The sequence below is a fragment of the Uloborus diversus genome, chromosome 6, assembly GCF_026930045.1.
Source record: "Uloborus diversus isolate 005 chromosome 6, Udiv.v.3.1, whole genome shotgun sequence".
In the NCBI taxonomy this organism is placed as follows: domain Eukaryota; kingdom Metazoa; phylum Arthropoda; class Arachnida; order Araneae; family Uloboridae; genus Uloborus; species Uloborus diversus.
The window spans coordinates 119,604,504-119,626,635 of record NC_072736.1 but is presented as its reverse complement, the minus strand read 5'-3'; the positions used below and the strand labels follow the sequence as shown (position 1 = coordinate 119,626,635).

General features: G+C 32.8%; 2 protein-coding genes across 2 annotated transcripts in view; one reads left to right on the top strand and one right to left on the bottom strand.

Annotated features, from left to right (window-relative positions):
- LOC129225278 (short transient receptor potential channel 4-associated protein-like) overlaps positions 1 to 10,005 on the bottom strand; it is a 69,184-nt gene extending 59,179 nt beyond the window's left edge. Inside the window, exons 1-4 of the mRNA XM_054859864.1 lie at positions 9,799 to 10,005; positions 6,095 to 6,232; positions 4,843 to 4,956; positions 3,210 to 3,270 (exon numbers count right to left, since the gene is read on the bottom strand). Coding sequence (XP_054715839.1) covers positions 3,210 to 3,270; positions 4,843 to 4,956; positions 6,095 to 6,232; positions 9,799 to 9,897 — 412 coding nt within the window. The 5' untranslated portion in view covers positions 9,898 to 10,005. The remainder of the gene's footprint in view (positions 1 to 3,209; positions 3,271 to 4,842; positions 4,957 to 6,094; positions 6,233 to 9,798) is intronic.
- Positions 10,006 to 10,245: 240 nt separating this feature from the next.
- LOC129225277 (flap endonuclease 1-like) overlaps positions 10,246 to 22,132 on the top strand; it is a 55,713-nt gene continuing 43,826 nt past the window's right edge. The window contains exon 1 of the mRNA XM_054859863.1: positions 10,246 to 10,408. Within this exon, the coding sequence (XP_054715838.1) occupies positions 10,327 to 10,408 (82 nt within the window). The 5' untranslated portion in view covers positions 10,246 to 10,326. The remainder of the gene's footprint in view (positions 10,409 to 22,132) is intronic.

Here is a 22,132-nt window from a genome sequence, read left to right as displayed (position 1 = left end):
TAGACTACTAATAAAAGATTTAATAAATTATGAATGCATTGTGTGTTGAAAATAAAATGTACAATAATATCTTATGGATGAAACAGAATTTAAAACATATTGGGGAAAATTTTCAGACTTGAAATAGTTGGGTTTTTCGTATCCTCTTACATCCATTTTGATTATCACCTCCCAAAAAAATGTCACGAGAATTGGGAAGCCTCCCTCCCCCACCTACAGTAACATTAGTGAACATACCATAAATGAAATCAAGAAATAATGTATCCATCTCTCAACCAATTGCATAACAAGTATTTTCTGGTATAATATTTTACAAAATTACGTAAACCTGATAACTAATGAATAGTTATTCAAACATGTTTTCGAAGGAAACATTAATTTCAATTTGAAATTTCCCGACACAAATTAAATTTTTAACTTCAAAATGTTCTCGAGACATATGACTTAATTTTAGCACTTGAAGGATGTTACAAGAAATAAAGCTTGTCAATGAGCATTAGTATAGCTCGAAATCTTTACTAATAATAAAGCTCAAAGTCTCTGTCTGGATGCCTGTGACGCGCATAGAGTCTAGACCGTTAGGCCCATTTTCATAAAATTTGGCACAAAGTTAGTTTGTAGCATAAGGTGTGCACCTCAAAGCGATTTTTCGAAAATTCGATTTTGTTCTTTTTCTATTTTAATTTTAAGAACACGTTCCGGAGCAAAATTATCATAAGATGCACAAGTAAATTACGAAATTATCATGACATGGAATGGGAGAACGAATGAACATAGCCAATTGGCGAGAAATTCGTCATCCATTATTTGTAATTATACAGGCAAACCGAATGACCTTTTAATTTTTCTACTACGGGCAAAGCTGAGCGGGTACCCCAATAGTAATTTTATATAGCAGTTAATGAATTTCAACTTGAAATCCAAAGTAAAATAATATTATAACACTACCTAGTAGAAAATTTAATTATTTCATTCAAACAAACTAATACCCTTGTTCTATGCTCATCACAGAGGCATACGTTAATATATATATATAAACTCAATAAAGAAAAGTTAAAGATTCTAATTTTTTTAAAGGTGATTGCTTCATTTTCTTATCAATATTTCTGACACAAAAGAATTAAGCAAATTTTAATCTTTTAATAGTAAGCAAATTTAGTTACACCTGGCCATTGTTTGTTAGACTGCACAAATGACATCAGATGAGAAAAAGAGCTGAGTTTCCCTAAAAACTGTAGAATAATAATTAGTAGCTTGGTCCGACAGAAAACGTAAAACTCAGGTTCAACACCTTTACGTACACATAATTTAATACTACAAATTGAATTTGTGGAATGCTGGTATAAAATTTTTAAATAATTGAAGTATATTTAAGAAACAGATTGGGACACACAAGGAGAGTAACTTCCTATGTATTCAAAATTCTCGTTAGGGAAAAAAAAAAGAGTTATTGTTTTAAAATCTATATTAATATTATAAAGAGAGAGGACGAATTTTTGTGTGTTTATATGTTCAAGGTAATCTCCGGAACTACTGCACCTATTTGAAAAATTCTTTCACTGTATGAAAGGTGCCTTCTCACTGAGTAACATAGGCTATAATTCGAAAAAATCCGATAAATAGCTCTTTTTTTATTCCAATTTAGGCCCAAATTTCACGTAAATTGCCTATTATTGGCTATTAAAGGGGTGAAAAATTACTTGCACATATTAATATTATATATCGTTGTAAAGGGTAAAAATTTCCGCGTTCTAAGCAATTTGTATCGATGCTCTAACTTCATTACGACGGGATTAATTTGAGTGTTTAGCTCGAACTTTTTTAGGCTTAGCTGAAATTTAGGCACTACTTTCTTCATTAAATCTATCAATTAAAAGTGAAAGAATTGTCCGACAGTTATCTTTTTGACAGCATTGAAAAAAGCGACATTTTTTACTCCAGAAATATCTCGACTTTTGGTCAAAAAAACTAGCTTCTATCTTCAAAGGAAAAAAGTTATAAGTGTTTTTAAATCAATTTCAAAATATGTCATTTTGATTTAGGTTGTCAACTATTTTATTTTCACGTTTCCAGGATTACGTTTTTTGAATCCCTTGCTTATTTCCTCAGTTTGCATTTAATATCGTAAACTTATTTTATTTCATATTTCCATGGTTACGCTTTCAAAATCCATCTTTTGCATTTTAATTTCTTAAAAGTATTTTAATATCTGTCACCAATGTTTGGTAGGGTAATTTTGCATGGTGTTTTTTTTTTCTTTTATTTAAGCCTGATTGTTGAATATATGTCACTCGACACAATTTTTATTCTCAAGGTAGACCGGGCAAAGCCGGGAAAGCTACTGTGATCATATACCTTTTTGCTTGTTTGGCGAAACATTTATTATTGCCAAAGAAAAAACATCCGCTTCACTCGCAAAAGGACTGGGTTCCGGTAACGTGGTCGGTTGGCGCTGAGCAGTTCAGTCTGGGATTATTGTTTTAAGGCAAGCGTTTATGAAATTCATTGTTTTGGTGATTTGTTTTGAAATAAAAGAAACTTTTGATTTGTTTTTATCCGAGTGAAATGTATGACATTTTCTTTTTTTTCCGTTAGACAGATGGATTATGATAGCGTGGTTGCTGGGTAAGTGATAAACAACAGAATAGAGATATGGAATTATTTTTACATTTGAAAGATACTATTTGATTTCTTTTTTTGTTTATTTGGCGAAATATTTTATATTGCAGTAAAAACCGCTTCACTCGCTAAATAGAGTTTTAAAGCAAATGCAAATCTAATTTAATCATTTGACAAAAAGTTTTAAATTCCAAAGAAATTTAAATATTTTTTTTGAAAAGGTGAGTACGTATTTTATACAAAAAAAAAAAAAAACTATCATTTCACATCAGAGGGGGAGGGGGCATCAATTTTTTTAATTCAACGGACCTCCATTAAATTTTTAGCACGGACATCACTGTGCAGGTACTGCTAGTGAATGGAATAACATTAGAAAAAGTATTTATAATAATTTTAAAATGTAAAACTGTCTAGGTATAACAATTCTTGAGTTATTCTCCCCAGACATGATATTGGTAGCATTTTGGAGAATCATATATATGCAGGAAAACAAAACTAAATTATCAAATATGCAAAATGCAGAAAATGTACTTAAATATTTTTAGCAACAGAAAAACAAATATGAACTTTTATTACAAAAATCAACTTACCATACTTTTCAGCTGTTGGCTTTGGGAAAAAAGTGTAAGCAAGAATATACTTTTTTAGTACCTGGATTAAAAAAAAAAAAAAAAAAAAAAGCATAATCAGTTAAAGTGTGAAATAGCCTTAATACTAGAAAAAGTATAAAACAGACATCCAGTAACTAATCAAGAGAAATTTTACACTGACTTAATCCAGTCTGTCATATTAAAACTTAAATTTAAAAAAGTATTTGATTTATTGCAATAAGGACATAATTTGTAAAAAGATGTACCTATTGTAACATTAATAAATGACAAATACAGATGTATATTCTACAAAAAATATGAACTCTATCTTTAAACCAATAAAGTTTGATTGTCAAATCTGTTGTTTTCAGCGTGTTCTGAAAAGGCAATAAACAAATACCTTTGCTCTCAAAAGAAAAATGTAAAGTTAGAGCTATAAACACATAAGTTAGCAATAATGAAATTTTTTTCAAACAAGGAAACTTTTTTTAAGCAAAAAGGTGTGAGCATATGAATGCAAAAGATTTGCCAAAAGCAATAAAGACGAAACAATAAACAGTTTAAAGAGTAAAAAAGAGGATTAATCCAAACACCAAGGAGGAAATTATCAATTGTTTAAGAACTAATAGAAATGCAAACTATATTTAGATATTTTCTCACAGCTGTAAAAAGAAAAGATAAAAGATTTTGTTAGGTGGAAAAATAAACCTGAAAAATTTTAAATAGAAAGAGACAATTTCGATAACTATGAACAACGGAAAAAAGAAAAAATCACATGATGAAAGTAAACATTTTAAGAGGATGAGCAAAAGATATTTTTGAAGTATCAATATAAACATATGCAAATGAAATCGTAACCAGATAAAAAGAACTAAGAATGACAAAAAAAAAAAAAGCTGTTAATTATACCACTACAAAGAATACAAGTCCAAAATGAAATTAAAAGAAACAATTAGATCATAAAATAAAATAATAAGTTAAAGGATAATAGGTGCATAATTATAAAAACATAGAAACAAGTGCTTGCACCTTTTTACTGAAAAGTTGTGCATTTATTAAGTAGTTGATTTTACATACAATTATGGAAAAATCATAAGCACGCATTAAAAAAATGGGTACTACATTGTAAAATAATCAACAACCGAGTTCAAAATCAAACAATTTATTACCTGCACGATTCTACATATTTTGTCTTTATATGGAGAACTCTCCCCTGGACACTTTAATAATTGAAGTCGTAAAAACTCGATTGTAGATCATCTCAAGGAATGTTAGGAGATGGATGAGGTTCAGAGACTTTTCTCCAGTAATTTTTGCGAAACTAAAGTTCTAAGAACCCATTTTTAGACAACTTTTGACAATGTTAAAAGAAGGGAATAGGTTAAAGGACCCTTTCCATCTACCCTCCATGGTCACAACTCTATATTTTGTTTGTTTTTAATAAAAATGCTGTGGAAACCCTCATATGCATAAGTTCTGGCACTCTAACTTAAGTAACAGATAAATTATAATATCTCACGCAAAAGCGAATGCTTAACAAACAGTAGAAAAGAAAATAATAACAATAGTTCCTTAAATTAGTCAGTGAACTATGTAAACACCAATTTTTAGAGAGGAATGGTAAAAGTCTTACCTCAGCTGTATCTTCGATAACAAGTCTCGTTAACAAAACCGTTGCATCACTGTTTGAATTCCTTACATTCTCATAATCTCTAAGGCTCACTTCCTGGATTTGAGTTTGAAGATTCTAGGGAAAAAAAAATCCCCTAGCTCATTACAACTGATCTGAAACTGCATTTCATTTGAAATATTTTTAAAAACTCTATCTCACCAAAAGTAAGCTTTCTGAAAAACAATCGAAGGCTGGGATTTTTACAAACTAGGGAAAGTTTAAAAGTAGGGGCAGCTGGGACTTGGCGTAGAGACAGCATTTGTTGAGAAGAGGGCAATTCAAGTGCTGGCTAATTGTTGCGCCCCCTCCCCTCCTCTATCCTTAAGTTAGGGCAAATACTCTAAGTTTCCACAATCCAGACTCCCACCTTTATTTCTTCAAATTTCTAAAGAAAGTTTTACAATGACAGATCTATAATATAAAATATATTTGTAAAACAAAAGAAAGTTTTTTATAATCAAATTCTTTGAACAATTTATTGCTTTAAAAGAAAGATAAGGCCCTAAAAAGTGAAATTTTAGCGTCAAAGGAGGAAAGACTATTAGGACTGCCACTGGGAATTTTTCGTAATTGAAATATTAAAAATCCAGCTTTAATGAATCTTTGGTTGTGTTAGGAGATAGTTGGAGAAAGTTTAAGGTCCTCTCATGGAGAAACTTTCAAAATTGATGTCAAAAATCACAATTGTTGCCATTGTTGGAAATGTTAAAGGAAATAAACGTACTAACTTTCCAAAATTTAAAAATGTTAAATTTTAGACTATCTTTGATGATACTTGTTGAAGGGTTATTTTATCTATGAAGGGTTCCAATTATACTCTAATATTCAGGAAAATTGCAACACCATGAAGGAATTACACAAATTAACCAAAACTTAAAGGAAATACAAAGCAAGGTGGGACATGCAAATGATAACAATGACATAACAATCATTAATTTGCACCACTACAATAATTATGTGTCATAAATACAAGGGTCACTTTTTACTAAATTCAAAAATGCTATTAATAATTTTTCATGTGAAGTTTGGACTAAGGGATTTTGGAGCAACTATATGAAACATGTTTCCTTACTGGATAAACAATTTTATGTTAAATATTAATGAAGTAGTAGGAAATAAATTGAGGTTCTGTGTTTGGTGCACCTCCCCTATAATAGTTATTTTTGAACAATCAAGATAAATTAACTGTCATTCCAGATATTGTGATACTTACAGAAAAAACTTGAAGAACAGCTTTTTCATTTGTGTGCATCTCATGCAGAAGTCTTTCTAATTTTCTTGCAGTACAAGACAATTTTTCAACCTCATCTTTTTTTTCTGAGAACACTAAATTCAGTACATGCTGATGAACCTATAATTCAAAAAGATACAACATTTGTAATGGCAAATAGTAACTGGACAAATTCACTACAAACTAGTGAATTCAGGGCCGGATTTGGAAGTGTGGAGGCCCCGGGGCAACGAAGAAGTGGAGGCCCCTAATCAGGGTTCGAAAAGATCATCATATTTTCTAAAATATCCGATACTTTGATAGATATTCGAACATTTTGATATATATGTATATATCCGATATTTTTGACATGTGAAAGTTAGGATAGTTTGTAAAAATTTAATTGTGGAGGCCCCTTTGTTGTGGAGGCCCCGGGGCAGTAGCCCCGCCTGCCCTCCCCTAAATCCGGCCCTGAGTGAATTTAATTGTTTTGAAATAAAGTTAATGAAAAGTTTAGCAATAGGTTTTTTTTAATAAAAGAGGCTAACCAAAGAACTAAAATTTAAAAATGTTTATACATACAAATATGATATTGCCCATCTAACAAAAGCATAGCCTTTTGTATTATGTTACATTGATGATGATTGTCAAATTTTGAGCAAGGGCAAAATGTATGTTATGAACAATCAAGCGTCAAAACCTCCCAGGCTCAAATGTCTTTTCTGTAAAAACTCCCCGCCGTTTGGTGTGAAGCCTTTGGATTGCCATAAAGCACAGGAGAAGTGGAGAGTTATTCCCTTGTTCCATGGACAAAGGTCATCCAAGTAAAATATAGTACTCTTAACCACTGGAGTACAATGACAGGTCCCCATTAACTCAGGGCAAAAAACCAATATTTATGTAATAAAGAATTGTTGATCTTACATATTCATGTCATGATGGAAAAAAAAATTCATAGAAACAGACATTCAATAGAGAAATGTTAGAAATATGCAGGGATATTTTGCAATCAATTTCATTTTAGTACTCAGATTTTCAAACCAAGAAAAACATTTTTTATACATTTTAAATACCTCTTTAAGTTTCAAGGTTTTAAAAAGAAATAATCGTGTGCTATCCTGACAGGGTTTCTGCCACGGCCGCATTTTTGGCATAATGCAAAAACATTATCTGAATTGTGAAAATAAATCAATGCATTTTCGCTTTTTTGCTCAAATAAAAAATAAATAAATTTATATAAAAAAAAAGAAGAAATGTATGATCCTAGAGAAGAAGCATGCATGGCGATAATCAACTTAATCTTTTTTAAATCTTAGCTAAGATGTTTAAACTACAATTAAGTTTAATAACTATTAGTCTTATCCAGCATTATGTCCCCCCAATAACTGCTTTATTAGGAGGAGGAGACTGCAACGTTCTAAACACCAATCCTGTTTTCTTTTTTTATTTTATGTTTAAAAAAAAATTGCTGTTGTACTTATTTCTTCAAAGATGTCACAAATGAAATATGAATTTTATTTTTAACTGGAGATGAAACACATCGAGGCATACATAAATCTATGAGAATGTGTAACATTTTTAGCATTTTGCTAACATTTTTCCATCAATTTTAGCTTTTATGTTAAAGAACTTTTGAATCCAGCTTAAACCCTGTATTCTGAAGAGCTGTTTCATTTTCAGTATAACATCAATTTAACGATTGTCAAGGAGCAGGAAAAACTTATATTGTTAAACCTAGGATATCGTTAAATCCAGGAGCATAGACATTCAATGCAGTCAGATCCGGACCAGTGAAATGTATCCCCAAATTGAGGAAATTGTTAAATCAAAGTTATATTGTATTTTAATAGAAACTCAGTGTTTTCGATTTATTAAAAATGATACCTAGGTTGTTTTTTGCAGTAAGTTACCGCCCTATGCCAGGGCCCCTAAAGCAGAAATACATAAAATACACCAGCCAGCTCAGTTATTCCATCCTAGGACTGCAGTTTCGTGTTTTTAGCACTAATCGCCCGGAATAGGAATTAATAGCTGGAGGTGGAAAACCTATAGTGTGCTAATTCTACATTAGCTAACAGTTTGTTTGGTTCTCTTGGCTCCTTTAAGAGGTTTTTCGCCTCCAGCTCAGTTAGTTCCTATACCGGGCTGATGAGTGCTAAAAAGCACAAAACTGCAGTCCTCAGATTTGAATAACTGAGCTGGCTGGTGCATTTTAAGTATTTCTGCCTTAGCCCTAGCTTAGGGTGGTAACTTACTGCAAAACATAGGGAGATAATATAGACTCATGCATGCACGCCATGTGCGGATACATTTGAGGCTGCTTTTATTTTTAACACTGTTCATTAGTAGGTCTATTAACTCTAGAATAACAATGCATTTTTATAATGCATTGCAACAATCAATGTCAAACTACGAAATAAAGACAGCTTTTAAGGCATTTCCTAACTTTGAACAGCATGAAATACTGAAGCAAGATCTCTCTTCTTGCAAAACTAATGACACAGTGAAACAAGGAGGTATCACACTGAAACATTGAACACTATCTGTGTGGAGTGCAGGTGGGAAGTCACTGTGACCCCCAAAAATGTTTCCTTATCTGAGACACAATATTGGCATATTGCAATTTTTAATGTTGAATATTCTTTCTCATTAGTTATATATACATATGTGTGCTTACCTGTCTTTTGACAGTCAGGAAAGATTTGGAGCTTTATCAGGAAAATTGAGAGGTTCTCTCTTCAAAAAATGCAAGTTTGGACACCCCTGCCTACCCATAAGATCTAATTTGAGTTTGAGTTAGGTTGTCATTGTTAATCGGCCAACTATATTACACAACAATCTATAACAAGAATTTTAAACATGACTCAATATGCAGAATATATTAATCGTGCATTGCTAATTACAGATGTTATAGAAATTATTCTGCCTTAAAAATTAAGCACAATACATGTTTCTTGTAGGCAGGAAACATGAATGTAAATCTTGTCTTGTACAGCATATACTATCTGTTTTAGCATTTATAGATTCCACCCAAAGATAAAATGCTTCATCTCAAATCAACCTCTCTTCATTGGTGGTGTTAAATGGGACAATAGATTTTTTTTCAATTATAACTACTCATTATAGGTAATCTTCATTAAAATCCTAATATTTTCTTCTTAATTATTTTCTCTTCATTAAAATCTTAATAATTTATCTAAATACAAATTAAAGACACCCTTTGCTTTTAGACTAACGATACTCAGAAGCATAATGAAAATAGTCCATTCTATTTTTACGAGAAATCTAGCATGAAGGAAAAATAAATTTTTAAAAGTTCTGTCCATTCCAGTATTTGCTATAAGGAAACATATTTTAGAGAATGAATTTGCAATTGTAGGGTTTCAGTTAACCTCTTTTTCAAGGTTCAACTTTCTTCATTTATTTCCAAAACTCTAAATTTACATTGTGACGAAATTATTTTGAAAGAGATATAATTCCACAAAATATCCTAAAATTACGGATTGGATCAAATAGCGAGGGGAGAAAAAGGGGGAAAACAGCATTACTTTTTAATTTCTTTTAATTAATTTATTTATTCATATTTGTTACTTGGCATGAAAGCTAAATTATATTTCTAAAACATCAAGTTTCTAAAATTTCTTCCAATTTCAGCAGCCATGCATAGTTTAATTGGACTGAAGAAAAATATTAAGTATGTCACATACCACCCGAGGTGCAGAAGTTTGTCCATGAATAGTCGTTTGTTTTAAATATTTAAAAACAACTTGTGAGGAATTATTTTCTGATAGAAATTGCTTATTCATGATTTACTAAAAAAAATTTCACAAGTCATCTGCTTGGATATGATATTAGCTCTTTAAAGGAAGAACATTAATTCATTGACAAAGCACAACAGAACTCCGACGAAAGACAACAAATAGCAAGAAGTGGAAGTGCCGGTGCTTCTTCACACGCTTGTCGTCTCTAAAGTTAAGTTAAATGAAATCAAGCACTACATAAAGAAAATTTAAGTCATATAAAATAATTATTTCTTTCGTATTCAATGTTAATGAAATTTTGATCTTTACTTACATTAAATAAAAATAAGTGTACTCTTCCATTACTTTGGGCGCAACCGTGACTGCTTCACTGGCTCGCAATGGAAAGCGTTTTGGGCGCGAAAAATTCATGAGTAGTAAATGTCAAAAATTTGAACCACTGCTGAAAGTTTTGTTTACTAATTTACATTCGAGATGGGTATTCAGGGTTTAGCTAAGTTAATTGCTGATCAAGCTCCTTCAGCGGTGAAAGAAAATGAAATTAAGAATTATTTTGGCATGTATTAATTTTCCATTTTTAATGACTATTTTGTATTGAGCACTGAGTTTAGCATTTATCTAATATTATTAGTTTAAAAGTACGCCACGAGTTTTGGATGTCTAAAGGCATTGAATTACTAAGGTTTAATAAAATTAAAAATTTGTTGATAAATATGTAAACCGAAGTAAAGTTAGCAGATTTCACACAGTTCAAAATGTAAACAATAAGTTCTTGTGTGTATTGTATAAAACTAAGCGGTATAAACGATAGGGAGCGGATCAGATTTTAACGAGAGTAATACTCAGGCTCGGACTGGCCAGGTCGGCTAGTCGGCGATCGCCGAGGGCCCCCAAGCTAGAAAGGGCCCCCAAATGAAGCAAAAAAAAATGTAGCAAAAAATGATTTTACAATTCTTTGATTTCCTTGTAACTATTTCAATCTGTTTCCTTATACGTTTTGCCAGGATCAGGGCATGATTACTGAATGGACCAACTATACTGTTGTCTAGGACCCTTGCTTTTTAGGGGCCCCACAATGGGCAAAGTTGTTTTAGGTAATGACTAAAAGTAAGATTTGACTGCATAGTGGCTCCAAAAAATCTTTGCTTAGAACCTTCCTATATCTTTAATTAGACCCTGTCCGGGATGCTTTTGATCACTCTTTCTAGTTTATACAAATAGCACACTGGGCCTAATTAAAGCCAGGTAGGGGCCCCGAGGCAAACATTAATTTTAGGTTAAGGGCCCCTAGGGCTTTAAATTCTCTGAATTTGTCCCGTAAACAATGCTGGATTACCAAATAGGCAACTTAGGAATCGCCTACAGGCCCTAACAGAAATGTTCGGCCTCTCTGCTAAAAAACTTCAGGGCCCCTAACCGCCCACTGAATTGCCCCCCCCCCCCCCGCTCAAACGAAATTAAAAGAGTGATTGTTGTTTGTTTTTGTATGCTTTAATATTTCTACTTACATTTTGAATTCATATGTTTAAATATTTTTACAAGTTTATTATTATTTTAAGGTTTTGAGTAGTTATGTGGGACTTTAAATCCCGATTTTTTGGATGCCCATTTCAATTTTAAGTTATATAAGCAAATAAACAAGAATTTCCCAGGACTTAACAATATTCTAATAATGACTGTTCCCCTCTGTAAATCTTGGTTTTGAAAAAAAAAAGTATTCACATTGTATGGAATTCATATTGATTTGGTAAATGATTTAGCTTTCATTCTGTATTTCTTATAAGTTTGAGGCATGTTTTTTCGATTTGAGGGTTTTCTTTCAAATATTTTATTTTCTGTTGTCTGCTTGAAATTTTCTTTGAATTCGTTTTTGTCTCATTAATTAATTTTATTTCATTTATGTTGATGTTGATGGCATTTAAGGTTCTGGTCTGTGATGAACCGAAATTCACAGAATTTTTGTTTACCTGAACTGGTCAAAACATTCGTGAAAATACTTCGACCAGTTTTCACGGCATTTTCAGTTAATTTTTGAATGCTTTGAAACCTTTTTTTTTTTTGAATTTCATTTTATTCCTTTATTAACTGGGATGATTATAGGTGTTGTGTGCCTTTTATATAAGTAGATATACAAAACATTAACATCAATTTTTTGATCAAGTTAAATTTTTGTTTTCATCCTTTTAGAACTGATGAGACTATCATTAAGAGATTAAGCGGTGCCTAACCCCGGAAGAGCAAGGGCGCTCCTCCCTAAATATCACGAAGACCCCCCCCCCAAAGAAAGAGCCCCTACAGAAAAGTAAAACATACCCCTCAAAACCACCCCCCTAAAACTTTCAATGGCCCAGTCTGCGCCTTGACCCCCCTAGTTGGGCACCCCTGAAGAGAGATTTTAAAACTTCGTGGATTTTTCATGCTTTCCGTACATATATTTTTTTGTCTACTTAAAAATGTGTTTAAACGTCACAGTTGCACAGTTTAACTGCTCCTGGGTTAATATGCGTTGAGTTTCGTTTTTCCTTCAAAGATTTGCTAAAACATATTTTTAACTTTTAAAATTTCAGCAAAGGTATTAGGGGCCCGATTAAGATATCGAGGGGTCGTAGGCAAAAACATTTTTGAGGGGCCCTGTAGTCACACTCTATCCATTGGCTAAAATAATTTTAGCCGCAAACTAAAGTAGTTTAAGCCATTTGAGGGCCCCTAAATATCGGGGGTCCTAGGCCACAGCCTAGTTGGCCTATTCAGTAATCAGTTCCTGCAGGTGTTTAGCTGTTCGATTTATTTTTAAAAAGATTCTTTGGTTTCTCGGGCCATGGGCATCTTAGTGGTTTCCCCCCACCCCCTCCTCGCATTGCGGAGTCTGCGAGTACGCAGCAGATCTCCAGAGTAATCCTAAAGTTGAAAAAAGTTATCTTTTACAAATTCTAACAAATAAAATTATAACGAACTACTTTTCTTTCCATCCCTCTTTCTCCAAGTGTACAGTCGAGTCCCGACTTACGCGAATGATGCATTCCAAGACCACTCGCGTAGGTTGAAATTTCGCGTTGTGGAAAAGGGTATGTGTAAAAACTTTTATAAACATACCCAATTATTTTAGACACTTGTGAACACAACCTCAAACTGTTAAAAACCATTTCTTAACTATACATTACTGTTTCTTACATAAAAAACTGAGCTTTTATTTGTAATTTTTTTAAAATAACGTTTTATTCCACAGAAAATACTGCTACGATGCACAAATTCAATGATTAATGGGAAAAAAAGACATAAAATAAGCCACTACGGTGCGTATAGTATGTAGTAAGAAAAAGAAATGCACTATAGTTGTAATGTACAGTAGATCCAGTAATGATGATTGTAACTTAAGAAAATTAAGATGTATGCTGTGTGATCAAACCGTTATTCTTATATATTGTTAAATACACAATACAGTTGCTTCACTAGTTCTTTTATAACGTTTCCATCTATGTCAAAACCCCTCTTAATGATTTCTTAAATTCACAATACAAAAGCAGCTTCCATTTTCCTAATTTTTGCATTTTGCTTAGATATTACTTGGTTAACTTTTACAGATTTCTTGTTTTTCGCTTCTAATTGTACAAATGGAAGATTCACTCATACCTAATTGTCGTGCTGTCTTCGACGCATTTTATAGCATATTCAAGCATATAATTTTTCGCTTTTCTTCAATTGTTAGAAACTTTCTCTTTTTCTTTCTATAATCACAAGCTTAAGATAAAACAGGGCTCTTAAGAGTCATTATATTTTATCAACTTTCACATTTAGAATGAAAAAAATAAACGGAAAATGAGGAGTTGTTATTTGTATAAGCAACGGTGTGGGAAATTCCGCTCTCAATGATGCTAAAGGGATAAAGGTACATTCATAAAAAGAAAAATGTAGTAACCGATACTTTCACATCACGATTCCTTTTCTGAAAATTTTCGTGTTGCTCCAGGAATTCGCGTTAGGTCTAAAATTCTTTACTGGTAAAAAAAACCGCGTTATAGCTATTTCGCGTAAGTCAGATCGCGTTGTAGCGGGAGTCGACTGTATTACCGACGCCTCCAGGGTTGTCGGAGGTACTACACAGGAGGTCTGTCTTTGTTGTTTACATTGATTTTCAAAAAGCTTTTGATAAGGTACCGCATGTTGCTCTACTTAGCAAATTAGCTGATATAGGAATAGGAGGGAAAACTTTCATTTGGGTAAAAAATTGGCTGACCGGAAGGAAACAAAGAGTAGTTGTAAGGGGAAATTATTCTAATTGGAGTGAGGTCTTAAGCGGGGTTCCTCAAGGATCAGTGTTAGGGCCTGTTTTGTTCATTGTCTTTATGAACGATATTCACAAAAATATTTCTGGGAACATGAACTGTTTTGCTGATGATGTCAAAGTTATGGGGACTGTAGAAAATGAAGAACAAGCAAATCAGCTGCAAGAGGATCTAGATCATATTACGGAGTGGGCTGATAAATGGGGTATGGCTGTTAATGTTGGGAAATGTCAAGTGCTACATTTAGGGCATGGAAATAAGTGTACAAGTTATTATTTGCAAGGTTCAGTCATTAGTCAGGCAGACAAAGTTACTGATCTGGGGGTCCTAATAAGTCAGGATTTAAAGTTTAGCCAACAGTGCAGCATTGCTAGCAACAAAGCCAATAAGATGCTTGGGTTTATCAATAGATCTATTTCAAATAAATCTAAAGAAGTTCTTCTGCCCTTATATAGAAGTTTGGTAAGACCCCATTTGGAGTATGCTGTTCAGTTTTGGTCTCCTTATCTTAAGAAAGACATTAATGTATTGGAAAGGGTTCAAAGGCGGGCTACAAGGCTAATAAGTGGACTTTCCCACTTAGATTATGATTCCAGGCTTAGAAGGCTAAAAATGTACAGTCTTGAGCAAAGAAGAGACCGAGGGGACATGATTCAGCTGTTTAAATTTATTAAAACGAAAGATGTTACGGGGCTAAAGTTTAGCACTGAAAACAGGACAAGGGGTCATTGTTTTAAGCTATTTAAATCTCAGGCTAACATGGATATTAGGAAAAATTATTATTTTAGCAGGGTAGTAGAACTTTGGAACAGCTTACCGGAAAAGGTGGTAATGAGCAAAGGAGTAGACAGTTTTAAGAGGGCCATTGATCTTCACTGGGGATTGTAAATTGACTAGGACCAGTCTAGCTGGGCCCAGAGCCTGTTGCTGGTCGTCACTTTTGTATTTGTCAATTGGGTTCCACGCATGGTTAAGTTACTCCGGTGACAGGAATAAATTAGGACTCCTCGGAGAGTGATGACAGCCTTTGTGATCCAGGCAGCTAAAAGTGCGTTCTCCACGTTTCTGCAAGTTCTTGTGGAATCAAAAAGATGAGATAAGACAAGAACTGTGGAATTTGCGTATGGATGATGGCCGTGTGAAAAAAACTCGAACAAGAGAAATGCAGATGTAATAAAAATAGGAGTCAATAAAACCTTCATGACTTGTTCAAGACTCAATGGGTTCATGTAAATTGCTTTAGTGCACCATCTCCTTTTGCTTTTAAACCTGTAAATAAATGGGAAAATCGAATGCACATGGACATCTTTCCGATAGAGTCCGACGGGATATTGGCCATTCTGTATTTTACTTCCGTGCTAGCTAACTATAATTTTTATTATGGAAATTAAAAGATAGATACATTGGGACAAAATAGTGACCAGATGAAGTAAAAAAGGTATGATAATTTTTCTACTATTAAGGCATTGTTTTAAGCTTAAAATAGTGTGTGATAAAAAGAAACTCAGCCCCTTCCAACAGTGGCTCACCCACGGAGATGATAAGGGGCTCCCTCTTAGAGACTAAGCTCCCCCTCCCCCCTTAGGCCTAAAAGTGCCAAACTTTATATCTGATTTTCAAAAATTTCCCCGGGGGAGACCCCGGGACCCCTAAAATTGGGGATATTCTATAGGCACTTTCAGAAGGCTTTTACGCAGAATTTTTTCAATGAATTTTCTAAATTCTATGTTTTAACTTAGGAAATTTCAGGCATTGCGATTTTATGAAGCATTTAATGGAGTCAAGATTAGTATATTCAGTGTTGCTCAGTTTGTTTTTAACCGTTAAAAAAAATATTTTTAAGTTCAAGTCGGTTGCGTAAACTTACCCCGGACACGGGGCACATTTACGCATATTTATTTTGACGCCTAACTTGGTTCTATAAGAGTGTTTTGAACATAATGTCTTACCATCGTTAAAATAAAGGAAATTTATTACAGACTGAATAGTGTATATAGTAAAAACTGAACGGGCATGAAGACAGCACTACATGATTGTAAGCTATAAGATACGAATTTGTAACTCAATTAAAAATTAAAACTGATTTTCAAAACTAAATAGCCTAATGATGCTATAAAGTTTTGAGACAATTTGGAGCGAAAAAAGCGTCAGGGCACGTTTAGAAGTAAGCCATAGTATAAGAACGTGTGTAAAGGTGCTCAGACGTCAACGCGTGAACTTGCCCCGTCGCCAAGCTTGGATTTATTTTTAATGTGCAAATAAAGTTAATAACATTTCAGTTCATACAAATACAATTCTCAAAAAATTATAAAATTCTGCTAATTTTTGTATATTTGTTCTTTTTTAACTAAGTATTATTTATTCACAATAAGCCTCAAACCGTTCAACTCAAAATTCACTCGATTTGGTAGAAAACCGATAATCCTTTCTGCATGCTAGACCGAAACCGAAGCTCGACTGATGCTCAAAACCTTGTGAGGATATTTGCTAGGGAGCAGCATCAATCTGTTATGACTGTTGGCCCTCCAGTTATAATTCGTTTTGAAAAAAGGCCGCTGCGTAAACGTGCCCCGGTCTACACTACTTCACTAAAAGAGGTGGCCGTGCACCTCTGATCTGAACTAGAATTAGTTACTAGAATTATTATTTATATATTATTTATATATTATCTATATTATTTACTAGAATTGGGCTATATAGAGTTCAGTGCCCTGCACAAAGGGTTGGCTTTTTCCCGTCCAAAACTTGTTTTTTTCATCCCGCTGGGAAATACTGGGAAGAAGTGGTAAATACCGGGAAAACTTCTAAATAACAATATGTAATTAATATTTTGGCTATCTGAATTTGATGTGTTGAATGAAGGTTAGAAATAAATAGTTATTACAAATTCCCCTTGAGTTTTAAACTATTTTATAGGAAAGGAATATAAATAAATAAGAATTATTGCATATAACATAAAATTTGCTCACAATGTATTTTTATCAATTATTAATTTCCTACATAAATATTTTGATCACAATAAAATAAAATTTTTAAACTTAAAAATATTAGGGTTATCAAGAGCAGCAACAAATAATTTGTGTTAAATTTAAATAAAATTTGCAAAATGTCTCTAAATTAGTGTTTTGTTATATGATGCTAAGATCCAATGTGGAAGTAGAAGACGAGGAATATGAACACGATTATGATTTGTGTATTGTCTTTCAAGCCATTGTTAACTTAGAACTGAATTTTGATACTTTAAAAGATTGTTTTGAATTTATATTTTTTATAATCAGTTTTTTCCTTGCTGGAAAAACACAGTATTTCCCAGGACAGTAAATACCGGTGGTGGGAAAAACCTTTCCAACTCTGGCACTGCATCACAATCCTTCTACACAGTCTCCGCTTACTAGGTAAATGAAATAAAAAATAAATAAATAAATAAAATAAAGGAAAAAGAAAGAAAAACGTTCAATTCAGAAATAATGATAAATAAAATAACGCACCTTTAATAGATTTTGTAAAAATGGTATGAAATTTTGTTTTGCTAAAGGGTAAGTCGAGTAAAACTTCAAACACGTGTTTTTTATACTTAAATTTAACTTTAGTTTTATTATTTAACATGTCCAAAAAGAAAAAGCAATTTTTGAAACAATTACTTTCTCACATTTTCGCGGGAAAGGGCCCCCGGAACCCACATACCAGGGGGCCCCTTTCCAGTACCTAGCCGACCACCCCAGAAGGAGCCAGTCCGGGCCTGGTAATACTTGATTCTTAACAAGTCTTAAATTCTGCGATTTTTTTTTAATGAACTATGTTGGGTTTGTATTTTACTGCAAATATAAATGAAAAACATGAATTTATTTCTAAAGGATTAGAAGCTAAGGGGGAGATGAGACATGTTAGGCTCAGGGTTGTTTGCTTTTAAACCACTTTGGTTTAAAACCGTGCTTAAAAACAAGTGATTTGAAAAAAAAAATGTAATTTTTTCAAAAATGTTTTTTTTTTTTTTTTTTTGAAAATTTCTTTGTTTCCTCCCAAATGTTTTCATAAATTTGACATATTATTGCAAAGAGTGGAAACTAATTACTGCAAAGTAACTAGCCAAGCTTTATAGATAATTTTTTTTATATATAAATTTAGAAACTTATATTTTTTTAAGGCAATGCAAGTTTGCAAAATTATTTTTAATTTTTTTTTTCGTTTTTTAAATCTATGTAGCTTTTCTATTAGGCATACATAAATATACAAGGCAGTCCAACTAAGTTTTTCTGAAATTACATGGAAAAAAATTCAAGTAGCTCTTTTATATTTTTGATTATTATTTTTCAGTCTTTTGCATTTCAAAATAGTCCAAAAAGCATATTTTAACCAAAACTTCATATACTACCTAATTTGCCTGATTACTTAAGATTTATTAAGATAGATTATGTACCATTGAAGCGATGCATAGTGTAAAAATATCTTAACTCTAGAATATACTTAAATAAGAGAAAAAAATAAGTAGAGAAGTCCAAGAACGCTTAAGTAGGCATAAAATTGCACTTATACCTGCACACTTTTTGCACCCCGATAGGTGATGAAGTCAGAACAAGAAAAGAAAATGTATAAAATTATGAAAACAAAAAACAATTATGTAACTCTGCTCTTATAAAAAAAAAAATGCCAAATTTTCACCTTTCGAAGAACATTTTTTATCCCAATATATAAAAGAAGTCTCGTATAAATGGTGGAAGAATCAATAAACATTAATTTTTAAGAGTCTTCATTATTAAAATGTCTTAAGAGTACAGTAGAAGATCGTTATAACGCACACATTGGGAACAGAGCTTTTGCATTATACAGGTTTTTGCATTATATAGGTCATTTCACAAATTTGAAACTAATATTCAGAATGTGGTACAGATTTGATCTACCCCCCCCCCCCCCCCATTTGGCAACATCCTATTTTTTGCACAAAATTGAAATATTTTTCTCGTGAATGAGGCGATAGATTTTTAAGCATGGCATCCCTGCTGAAGTTAACCAATGTTTGGCAACCCGAAGGCAATCTTAGATCTGTTCAAACTTGTTTACTTATTGGTTTCAAGTAGGAGAGATTCTTGTTTTTTCGTGCAATATACCTTACAGTAAAGCTTATTTTGTATTAGTTTACATTCAATAGTTGTGTTTTGACGAATAAATATTAGAAAATGCCAGTTTCTTCAAACTTAAACATTAATTAAAAGTAAACTCCAACTTGCTGTGTATCTGTAAGCTGCCATTGTCATATGTTGTTTTGTTTCAGACTGAGTGTGAGGATTTTTCCATAAAAAGGCAAGTTCGTTTTTTTAGAATTAAAAAAATTAACTCTTACTTCCGAAATTCTTTGTTTTTACAAAATCTTGAGGGTTTCTTTTTGTTTTTAACATTATTTTTATTGTATGTAAATTAATTTTACAAAAATAGTACGGTTATTTTATTCTAAAAGTTAATTCTTATCGATGCCACGAATTATTTAGACATATTTTCTAAACGTGTCTCCTTTAGGTACTGAATTTCTGAAAATAAGTTGACTCTAGCATTTTATAAAAATATGAAGGTGTTATTTTATGTAAAATATTTATAGGTGTTTTGAAAGCATGTCTGGATAGCAAATTAATGTATGGTATTTTTGTATTGTTTATGTTTGGGATTCTACTTTTCATACATCAAAATTTGAGTAACTAAGCAATTTTTTTTTTTTTTTTTTTGGCTGAAATAGTTATTGATTTTGGGGATGTTTTCCGCTTTAAACATCGCAATTTGAATCTTTTCGCTCTCTTTTAGCAGAGTATGAGAAAAGTTTTTGTTCGATGAAATGCATGTTGGAAAATAGCTTACTATTGGTACATATTTCATTGGTGAGCTGTTACAGTAATTTGTTAATTTAAGCATTTACTTTCTAGTAATTTTTCAATCTGTACAAAAACTTTCTAGCTTCTGGTATTTTTGTAGCGTATATTCGCGATGTTTATTGTTGTGGTTTTATGTTTTTATATATATCATAGACTAATAATAAGAATAGACCGAGCTATGGCAACCCTTTTGCTGCTCATAAACCAAACCATGTGACTGGTGGATATCCTAGCAACAGCGAGTGTTGATCGTAGCAGACGATCAACGTCCACAAGAAATAAAATAAATAGAATTGATGGAACATGGAAGAATTATCTTTTATGGAGTCCAATTTGTAAATTTGTTATTCTAAGTTGTAAATATTTTGTTAATATAGTGAGTTTTTCGTTTAGATAGTACTGTGCATTTTCTTTAATCAATTTCAATAACTATCTAAGCAATTAAAGATGCAAGAGCCCAAAAAGAACCGGCAAACGGTAAGATCTTTACCTATAATTTCAATTTCAGATACCGATTAGTACATTTTTGTGTTAACGCAAAACGTTTACGCCATTATGTTCACACCAACGCTGACATAGCAGTTCCGAATGAAATAAAAGTTACTGAAAACTGTGATGAAAAAGTAATTACTAATGTCAAAATAATTCATAATTAAAAAGAAAAACAGTTCAATCTCTTCACCTGGAAAAAAATTATAATGAAAACACATTATGTCTTAAAATACTAGCAGTGGCGGCGCGAGAGCAAAAGTAGACGTCGGCGATGCAGTTTTGCGAGGCCCTTTTAATCATAAAATATTTTCAGACAAATCATTGAATTCACGAAATTAATTTTTGTACTAACTATTGGCACTTATAGTTTCCAATTCACTTAATTGCTAGGACAAAAACGTTGCGTGACTAGTAGCGCAATCAAAAAGTTTTTTTTGGTGGTGGGGGGAGGGGGCGGCACATTGAAAGAGGAAAAGTGACCTGATAGAAAGGTGGGTCCGGGGGTCCTCCCCCGGAAAATTTTTAAAATTTTTAGTTTAAAAACGCCATTTTAGGCTTTCTTTGCTGATGTTAGGGGAAAAAAATTACAGAGGTCTCGGTGGAAATTTCTAGAAATTGAAGCCTTAAAAACGCAATTATAGGCCGTTTTTATTGACTTAAAGGGTCAGAGAGTGTCCCAGATCGATTCTTTTGTTTAAAAAAAATAGGTCAAAATCAATCCCCTGCAAATTCTCGAAATCGAAGTTTCAAAAACAGAATTTTAGACAAACTTTGATGATTTTACGGAAAGGGAGGGAGCTCTTCCCTCGAAAAATTTTGAAAATTATGCTTCTAAAAACTTTAGCAATAAGGCCATATTTTGTAATATATTAGGTTCGGTAATTTTTGAAATTCAAGCTACAAAAACACAATTTTAAGCGATTTTCGATGTTGTTTAGTATTTGGGGGCTTTAGCTTTAAGCTGGAAATATCGCGAAATTTAAGATCTCGAAACGAAATTTCAGATGCTCCATAATGCTATCGGTGCGCGCGTGTATGGAGGGGTGTGTGTTCGGAGGAGCAGCATTTTGAATATTTTCTAATTTTTCAACAAGAGAAAAAGAAAAGAAATAGAACGGGGTGGGGGGGGGGGGAATAGAGTTAGCTGATCAATAAGCTGTAGCTAGTGAATATTTTAAATTCAGGTTCCTACAGAATTGGGCCCCGCATTTGCTAAAGCTGGCTCTGTACAGTCTCCGCTGCACGCACTATTTTGATTACTTTTGTGTCTGTTGCATTTAATAAGAGCTTCAATTGAAAACATGGAAATTTCTTAAAACTTTTGAGAATTTACTTCTGAGAATTTTGCGAGGCCCTATCTGCGCGAGGCCGTCGGCAGTCGCCGACGTCGCCGACGCCTAGCGCCGCCACTGAATACTAGTCGAGTGCCAAACCATAGATAATGTTGCCATCTAGCAACCATGCTGCCAAAGTTTTCGCTAAGCCTTCTACCAGTCACATGATGTATCCATGAACCAATTTTTTTATCAGCAAGTCTGGGAAAGCGCGGTCTACTCTTATTATTAGTCTATGATATATATAGTATTCTGAAGTGATATTATATAGGTTGGCATTATAATGGTCTTCTACTGTATTTTCATTTAAATT